The sequence below is a fragment of the Polypterus senegalus genome, chromosome 9, assembly GCF_016835505.1.
Source record: "Polypterus senegalus isolate Bchr_013 chromosome 9, ASM1683550v1, whole genome shotgun sequence".
Taxonomy (NCBI): domain Eukaryota; kingdom Metazoa; phylum Chordata; class Cladistia; order Polypteriformes; family Polypteridae; genus Polypterus; species Polypterus senegalus.
In genome coordinates, this window is record NC_053162.1 from 124752518 (window position 1) to 124762434 (window position 9917).

Genomic DNA, 9917 nt, shown 5'->3' on the forward strand with positions numbered 1-9917 from the left:
ACTATCCCTTTGGATTTGAGTCTTGTTTGTAGTTTATTAGTGTTATTGTTATCATCCCCTCCATCATGACATATGCATAATGCAAAGCTACATGTGACTTCACCTACACTTTTAGAAACCAGTACAATCCAAACTCAACATGAGCAAGGCTTTTGGTGACACTAGGCCTTAGGTTTAAGGGCCATGGAAGCGAAACAAAAACAGGGCTTAGGATTTAAACTAATTTTAAAAACATTCATATTTATATTACTTTAATTACAAATTTGGCAAGTCACTTATAGTTTTAGATTCTGACAAATCAGTAATCTGATTGTATGCTATTTGCCAGTTGTTACCTTTATCATATTATATCAAAAGCTTGTCCTTAATCAGATTTTCTTCTCTTATTTTGTTGTGTGAATTTGTGACATCTCTTCTCATTTTGCTCTTTGTGAAGGTGTGACATCCTTGGGACAGAAATATTTGTCCTTAGCATATACAGTAGCTATGCTCTCATAGACGGATTACCCAAACTCTGAAATTTTCCAGTTCATATATACACTAAGAACTTGCTTTGCAACATCAGCCATTCTATCACCCACTTTCAATAGAACATTATTCCACTTTTGTTTTTAGAAGCAAGACCTATGAGAAACAATATAAAACCAGCTATTTAAATACTATTTTGCTAACTGTCATACTGTAAACCAAGTCATACTGCAGCTATTCCCTTGTCATTTATTCATGATATTTTGTTTCTGGCAGATTATGTTTAGTGATATGTTGAGATTTATTTACCTGATGACCTTTACTGTGATTGGCTTCACTGCAGGTTAGTAAGAGTAATAATTTTGGCTTCCTTATTTTTATACATTCATATAAGGGTTTATATTGTATATTTATAATCAAATTTACATTTCTTTCCTTTATTTTCCTCTAGCTTTATGGATGGCTTACATGACTCAGGATCCCTCTGCTGATCCACAATTTGGTGACTTCCCCACAAGTTTCTTTGTAGAATTCGAGTTGTCTCTAGGACTTCTGGATATTCCACTAAATTATTCAGTGTGGACTCCAAACATAGTGAAAGTTCTCCATGCAGCTTTAACCATCTTTGCCTTTCTCCTCATCATGAATCTGCTAATTGCCATGCTAGGGGACACACAGACAAGGGTGGCGCAGGAAAGAGATGAGATTTGGAGAGCCCAAGTGAGTTATCCAAATTCCTTAGCAACAATTTATGATATACATTATTAGTTTAACAATCCATTTCCTAGCATTGAAAAATGTAATTCTTCTAAAGAAATACCTTGTTTCTCTTTTACCTCTTTATACTACTTTAAAGTCAATTGATGCAGGAGCCAGCTGCACTCTTTCTGACTTGCATATGTATCTTGTGGAACTAACAGTTTGTAAATTGAAATAATTACTGAGTGTGCACCATCAGTGAAAATGGAACAATACAAAGACCTTGAACACAGAGTAACCAAACTGCCTATTATTTTTGATGCCTGGAACAATTTTATTACTTTACTTGAACCTAACATCATTTTTGACAATAATATTTCCCAATGATTAAGGAAAAAATCTTTTATTAGTATTTAATATGTTTCCTGATAATTTGCAAAATTGTGAATCACATTTTAAAAACAATGTTTCAAGTCAACAAAAAAATGAATGGCCATAGTTTGTAATAGGCATTTTGAGTCATATCAACTTTAGTTAAATTAAAAAGATCCCTCATATTTTAATGAGTAGGGTGAATCAGTCTTGCATTTACATTAATGTATTTTTAATTACCACGTTTGTAATAATTAGCTGTTGTCAGGGATGCCAGGGGCAACGACCCGGCCGGGACGCCGTGAGGGACCGGAAGAGGGTCAGAGCCCACCCTGGATCATGTGGGGGCCGCCTTCCTGGTTGCTCTGGGGGCCACGGGTACAGGGCATGGAAGCTCCACCCTGTAGGGGCCCGTGGTCACCACCAGGAGGCGCCCCAATGCCTTGGGGACTTGTTACCCCAGCACTTCCGCCACACCAGGAAGTGCTGGGGGGAAGATTTAGGATGGCACCCGGAGAGCTGCCGGGAGGACAGCCGGCACTTCCGCCACGCTGGGGCGTGGCCAGAGGAGGAATGCCGGGAACACCTGGGGCTCATCCGGGGACTGTTTAAAAGGGGCCATCTCCATTCATTTAGCGCTAGAGTCGGGTGGAAGGAGGACAAGGCAGAAGAGGTGTGGAGGCGGCCCGAAGAAGGCATTTGTGGCCAGGACTGAGTGAGAGTTGGGGTTTGTGCACTAAGGAACTGGGTCTGAGTGACCATATTTGTAAATAATTGTGTAAATAAACATGTGGTGGTGAATTATAACATGTCCGCCTGTCTGTGTCCGGGTCGTTTCCACACTGTATAAACCCAATTTTCTATTAAGCTGGTTACAATATGCAATATGCAAAGATATTTTGAGCATCACCTATACCTCCTGGGACAGAAGCCCTGGTCTTCTTATTGTGAGGCAGTAGTGACTACATTTAACACATTTAAGTTGTTCTAGATAGTAATAACTATTATTATATACCATCTTCAAGTAAAATTTTGACATCTACATAAAGACAATATTAGTTGTATCATGAACCAAAGCCTCTATACGGAAATTGCTTTGATCATACAAATGTGTTTGTAAATAAAGTAGTACTCACTTTAAGCAAGTGTCTATGCACTACAAACACTATTGTTCTGCAGATAGGTAATGCACCGTAAACCTGTGCAGGCATGTTAACTAGGGGGGGACTTTAATAGCTTGTTTTAAATGAAGGTTGAGAGAAATCATACCATCCAACATAATATTTCAGTTTTTATCAGTGTATTTATGAAGTGGATTTAATTACATACAAAAGTAAGCTTAAGTAATTGCTATCACTATTGTGTCAGCACAATGTTTTAAATAATGTTTGCAATTTATTATTAAATCACTAAATCTGAATTTTTACCAGGCAATCATACATTTATTTTAATCAGTGGTTCTCAAACTGTGGGGCGGGCCCCCCTAGGGAGGCGTGAAGTAACTAAAAGGGGGGCACGAAGATGTGAAAAAAAGAAAACAACAATCAAAAATATGAAAAAAACATCTGTTGAAACCAAAACAAATTAACTTAAACTACATTCTGATACTAGAACAATAAATATAGAGTTAGATAAATGTCGATAAAAGTTAAGTAGGTATAATAAAATATGCATCTACATTTCAAAAAAATATTAGGGGTGGCGCAGTTAAAACTGTTATGAAAACTCGGGTCGCAAATACTTAAAGGTTGAGAAACGCTGATTTAAATACTTGCTAAAGGTCCCATGAATTGATTTGCAATGTGGAATAGGAAGATTAATCTGTCTTTGAAGCATATATGTATTTAGAGTCATTGAAAAGGATGGCTGTGATTTCAAAGTATCTTTGTAAATGCAACCCAAAACTTTGCTATCTTATCATGAGTAAATAATGTTTATAAAGTTGTAATATTTTAATATAATTCCTTAATAAGTTTTTTCCAGGAAATACAAATTTAAGAAGTTTCAGTAAGAGCAGGCTATTCAGTCCAAAATAGCTCATCAAACTTTTACAATGTATCGTATCGTTTGCCAACACCAACACAATGGATTTTTGCTCATTTCATTTGCTCTTTTCATCGCTCTTGATTTAGTCAAAGTAGAATGGTGTACATGTGACATGTGGCAGGCTTGACATTTTTATAGACTCACCTGTGGCGGCCACTGACGTCTCTCATTTGAATAATACAAAGCTGGCTCATACTGCTGCTGACTTACTGCTAAAGCCAGATGATGCAAGATTCAGCCTTGCTACAATATTGTCAAATCTAGATTTCAAGGTCACCAAAGTACTACTGTTTACAACCCTACTTGGTAACTTATTCCATATGTCTATGGTTCCCATTGTGAAGGAAGCCTTTTCAATATTGCTATGAAATTTCCCCTATCCACCTTTCATCTGTGCCCATGCTTATGATGAAGAACTCATTTTAAAGCAAGAGATGCCCTCAACACTAAAAACTCTTTTCATAATTTTAAGCACTTCAATAACCTCACATCTTAATTTGCTTAAACAAAAATATTAATCTCCTTAACTCTTTTAATATTGTGCAATCCAAGTACATGTCGAACAGCTGTGTTTTAGATCTTCTTGAATACTGTTATTTCTTATTTAAAAAAAGAGGTATAAAAGGCACAAGATATTGTGCATCATGTTGTGCAGTTCAAGAATAACCTGTTTTGACTTTTACTCTGCAGTGCATGTTATGTAAGATAACCTCCTATTATAGTCTCATTTGGGGTTTTTTTTGAGTAGTGTGACTGTGATGGTGCAGGCTGGCCTTATGCTACTGAGTACTTCTGCGGAGCCTCTTGAACCCAATACCACTGATAATGTGCCCAGGAGATGAGCCAGCAGATGATGACACTCACACAAAGCAAGAGGCATAGGTGCATAAAAGTACAGAAGTGCTCCAGTGCTTTAATTAAAACAATCCAAGCAAAAATTGTTCAAGTAGTGCATTGTTCAAAAAAAAAAAAAATAAATAAATAAATAATCCTTAAAAAACTGGCGACAGTATGTGAGATTAAAAATCAGAATTAAAAATGAGAGTAAACCAACAGTTCATTGGGTTCTTCATGCTCTGTCTGATGAGCCCAGTGCAAGTCCTTTTTTGTCTCCCCAGCTCACCCATTGCTTGCTCAGCTGGAGGAGACACTACAGCTGCAGTCCTCACCATCAGACCCCATCTTAGTTGCTTCGAGTGGCATCAGCCAGACTGCTAGGGGGTCCGGTGTTCTTCCATGTTCCTTCTCACTCCCCTTGCATACCTCAGATCTCTGGTGTAGGACTACCTCTTGATTGCACCGATTCCTCACCAATATTGAGTAAGGACGATCTGCCCCTAGTGTGCTGATCCTTTGTGGGGCTTATGTCCACGCTGCCTTTCTCCACACTGGCTGGCTGCCACATTGTGCCTCTTCCCCCCCGAAGCTGTTCTTTGTTCTTTCTTTTCTTTCTCATTCTTTTCTTTTCCTTTCTTGTGACAGCCCTCCCTTAAATGCTTCCATGGGCGCAGCGCTTCAGTTGTGCACCACAAAAAGCTTATTAAGCAATTGAGACAGATCGCACTCGCAGGGTCGTCGTACCTCAATTACCTCACCAATCTCCCACAGCTGCGTTAACATGCACACCCATGTAGATTGAGCTGGCCATTTAATTATTTATTTACTTAAAAACAGGCCACTTAACAGTAAATGTTAAGCTGCGGACCCGCTATACTACACTGACTTGGTAAACTTCCACATAAAGAGCACTTTCAAGTTTTAGATCTACCATTGAAAAAATATATTTAATATTTATTCGTTGCTTGTGTAAAACATTGTATTTACAACTAAACTTCATCTACCATATGTCCACCCATGTCAATTCAGGTCTGTTTGTATTGATTTTGTTAACTCTAAAACAACCACCACTCTGCTTAGTTTAATGCCATCAGCAAATTTGTATAGATTTTTAGTTACCTACCCTTGGACATTTAATGAAATGAAAATAGCACCCCCAACAGTGTTTCGTGAAAGATTACTTTTTTAGCATCACCTAAATTATAAAATGTTCTTTATGCCATACATGACTCCTTTCTGTGTTAAAACCATTTTTGCACCTATTTGCACACTGTGTCTTAATTTACCACTTCTCTCAGTTTGATCACTAGCATCAGACTTTATCAGCCAACTGAGAGTGGACTCATTATGGTAAATTTTGTTTCTGGTATTTGACTAGTCAAGTAACTTATGTTGAGCCATGGGACCAATCACAGTTGGTATTTGTTTCCTAGGCACATGTTGCCTTAATGTTCTTGCCAGATAAGTAGGGTATAATCACAAACTAAGCTGTCAGGGCCTTGTCAATTTAAAAAGACTGACCTCATTGCTACTCATCACTCTTTACTAGCATTTTTCTTTATTTTGCTATGGTGAGTTGGGCTTAAGCTAATGTCATATTTTTGTCTTCCATTGTTATCTTGTGGTGTCTATTTCTTGTTTACTGCTTGTAAAACTGTCTCTAAGTAAAAAATGATCTGCTTTTGTTCAATAGTAAAACAAGGATGTCTAGGATAAGCATGAAATAAAATATATGTTATATGTTCAAAATAGAAGGAAAAGAAAAAAGGATAAAAGGACACACTTAGAAAGCAGCTGTGATCATCACAAAATATATTCAATAGCCAAGAATTTAAGCAATTACACAAATATATTGTAACAAAATAACTAGACATACGAAGGATAACTACAAAGAATTCTTATAAGACAGTCTATTTGATCTAATAAAATTAGTCATAAGGGGCAGAGGTTTCAACTGATCACCACCTGGTAGTGAGTTGAGTCAGATGGTGGGGGAGGTGCCTGGACAGACCCGGACAGTCCTGAAAAGCCCAAGCAAGTAGTATGGGTGGCCTAGTAATGTTTGGGAGAGGCCCCTGTCCAGAAGACTTTCTACTCCAACCTCTGAAAGAGCTTTCCTACATCCCAGGGGAGGCTAGGGACATAGAGTTCAAATGGACCTTGTTCAAAGCCTCCATTGTGGAAGCAGCAGGAGTTTAACCTATACACTTGGAGCAATAAGGCACCCATGCTGGAGACTAAGCACAAAGTGTTACCCTTTAAATAAATTCAAATGCATAGAGTATAATGATCCAAACTAAAGGAAGTTTTATATATTTTTTTAGGTTGTAGCAACTATAATAATGCTAGAACGAAGACTGCCTCGATGGATGTGGACAAGATTTGGGATCTGCGGAAAACAATATGGATTAGAGAACAAGTGGTATTTAAGGTAAGAATAAAAACCTCATCTTCATCGCTTTGTCCTTTAATTGTGTGTATGCCATTGTTGATATCTTTATCAATGTTTTCTACTTTTCATTTTCCATTCAGAGTTGAAAGCCCTAAAACTTTCTCTACAAAGAAACTGTATCATAATATTCAAAAATGTAATGACGAAATGAACAAGTCTGACTCAGATGAGAGTTACATGGAAGAGATGAATATATCAATGTCTAAAGTGAATCTAAGTACATTTAATGAGGAATCCATGGATCAGTCCCAGAAATCTTTAGAAAGCCTGGATATCATCTTCAACAGCCCTGTACACTCTTTGTATTTAGAAAATGATGGACTGGGAGATGTATATGATGTCTAAACTTATAGTTTTCTCTTAAATTAAGAAAATGTTAATCTTTAATGGAAGTGTATATATAGTATTTCTAACTTAGCTGACAGGTTCTCATGCAAAAGAATGCTGATGTTATTTTGGACAATCTAGGTGTATAAGAAGGATGAACTTGTTAGGCTAAATGGCCTGTTTTTTTCACAATTTTTTAATGTTAAAAAAAATTGTGACAAGACAAAATGACATACAATGTATAAGTATAAATAAGGAAGACTGACAACATGTGTGTACTGATATTAATAACTAGCAGCTAGTATATTTGAAACTTCAAGAGAAGTTTCTTTAAAAGTGTTAATTATACTGATTCCATTATCATTGTTCAGAATGTGGCGGTATAATAAATGTGTACAGAATGTAGGGCACTAACGTTTTTCATTTTAAAAAAATGTTAACTCAGAAAATTTTTGGTATGTTTAACCATTGTTTATGTTAAAAATGACAATAATTGCAATATGTATACCTGAAAATTAAGATTCCATACATTTTATTTGTATAGTATTTTCTCATTTTGCACAGTTTAATGCTTTTAGTTCATACAGGCTATTGCAACTTTGATGTTGTCCATTTATATTTTAATTTTTATTAATTATAATGCTTTTGGTCTGTTGCTGCTCTTGCCAATGAGTGATCAATTTAGAAACAGAATAAAGGCATTTAGAACATTCACTACTTCAGGATGTGTTAGTATTCTAAGGCCATCTCATCACAAAGTTCATTAAAGTATAAGAGAGCTCTGCATACTTTTGTTTTGTCTATTAGCCTAAACTGTATGGAGGAAAACCCATGCAGACACAGGGAAACTGTGAAAACTCAATATGAACATATGTGCTAAAAACTTAAATATTACTTATGGTCAGAGGTTTACTTTTTGACATTAAAGCGCATATTTGTGTGTGACATTGTCTAATTACCATGAACTATTAACATAACACTTGACTCTACTTTTTATCTAGATGATGAAATGTAAACATCAATGTAGCATGATAAATGTGTGTCTTCAGAATTCAGTATAACATAAAATTCTTAAATCCACTCAATCCAAATTAGGGCTGGGGGAAGTGTTTTAACAGTCACACACAGTCAATGATTGGACATGGGATATTAATTGAATTTATGAGGCAGTAGAGGATAAGGAGTTGAAAAGTGGAAATTAAAGCAGAAAAAAGGTATCAGAGGGTAGGGATGGGACTCCACAGGGCCATCTGAAATATTGACTGATGAGCTGGCACTGCTGAAGCTAGTAGTTATGAAAAACATGACCAGTGAGTAGAATAACTTACATGTTAACATACTATCCTAGGACTAATTACTTTGTGGCTACAAAAGTAAAAATAAAAATGAAGTGGAGAATGAGCAGAATAGTAGAACAAGTCTCCCTGGTCAACAGATAGAAGCAAAGTGTTGAATGTGAACCCACCGTTGCCTGTACTGGAGGTTAGGCCATCAGGCTGCTACCAGCAGATCCTTGGCCTTTAACTGTGACTTTGAACTTAAGGAATGAACTTTGACCTTGAACAAAACCAGGAGCTTTTCAGGAAAAATATCAAGACTTTCAGAGGATATTTCTGAGCTTTCTTGTAACCTTGATACGAGGTTGGCTGAGGAGAGGATATGATGACGTCAACTTTGCAAACAAGAGAGGCTGCTGAGAGTTGTTGAGAGCTTTTGGGTTTTCTGTGGTGTAAGAGTTAATTAAAATAATACATTTTGCTCCTATAAACTTGGGTGTTGGTTGCCGCTAAGGAACCATGCAGGAATTGTAAAAACTTTTTTTCCTTTTAGAAGGGATTTTTGCTTTTTTTTCACCCACATAGGAGCAAAAGTAGTGGGTGTTTGGAGGTGCGCTTGGAAAAGTCCCTTGTACTTATACATGTACTTGTTCTTGTTATCTGTATTTGAACCAGAATCAAGGAGGCTGAAAGGTAGAAAGAAGCAGTAACTGATATGGGCATCTGTAAATACAAAACTGCGATGTAGCAGTACATAATTAATAAGTATTGAAGCATATAAGGGCCACAGAGAAAAAAAAATATGGACTCAGTGAAAAAACTGTGAGTGCAGAGCTTTTACGTAAGGAGTACAAGGAGTGCAAAGTTAGAAAAACAGACAGAGAAAAGTAAAGTTAATCTCATAGAAGGACAAACAGCAGGCAGTTGAGAAGGAGAATAGTATAGGGGCTTAAGGGGACAGAAGGTGTAAAATACCTGTAGCAATTCTATAATTTTTTATAATTCTTTAATTTTAATTAAAAAAGAAAATGTTAAGGCAGTTTTAGTAATCCTGAATCCAATTTTAAAAATAAGGCCATGGCAATGCAAGTCCTGTGGTTGTTGGTGTTTTTAAGATGATGGCATGGAGGAGCCAGTTGTGTATGAGGGCTACATCTGCAGGAGATGCTATCTGATCCAGCACCTTGAGTTCAGGGTCACTGAATTAGAGGATGAGCTGGCTGGCCTGTGTTTTATTAGAGAATTGACCCTGACCCAGGTGTTCTTTAGAAAGATAGTGTGTACCCCTAAGGAGGTGTGGGAGAAGATTCCAGACCAGACAGGTAGATATAGGTGGGGCATGATCACAATGCGTAAAGAGTGCACACTGTCCGAGGGCATCAACCCCAGAATTATAAGTTGCAGAGCATTTAAAGGTACTTCCAGAGCTGGACAGTGTC

At 37.0% G+C, this 9917-nt stretch overlaps 1 protein-coding gene across 1 annotated transcript in view; it reads left to right on the forward strand.

Moving 5' to 3' along the window:
* The window catches only part of LOC120535722 (transient receptor potential cation channel subfamily V member 6-like), a 77066-nt gene extending 69064 nt beyond the window's left edge, over positions 1–8002 (forward strand). Inside the window, exons 13-16 of the mRNA XM_039763746.1 lie at positions 745–811; positions 920–1188; positions 6747–6853; positions 6955–8002. Of these exons, the coding sequence (XP_039619680.1) occupies positions 745–811; positions 920–1188; positions 6747–6853; positions 6955–7219 (708 nt within the window). The 3' untranslated portion in view covers positions 7220–8002. The remainder of the gene's footprint in view (positions 1–744; positions 812–919; positions 1189–6746; positions 6854–6954) is intronic.
* Positions 8003–9917: the final 1915 nt, after the last annotated feature.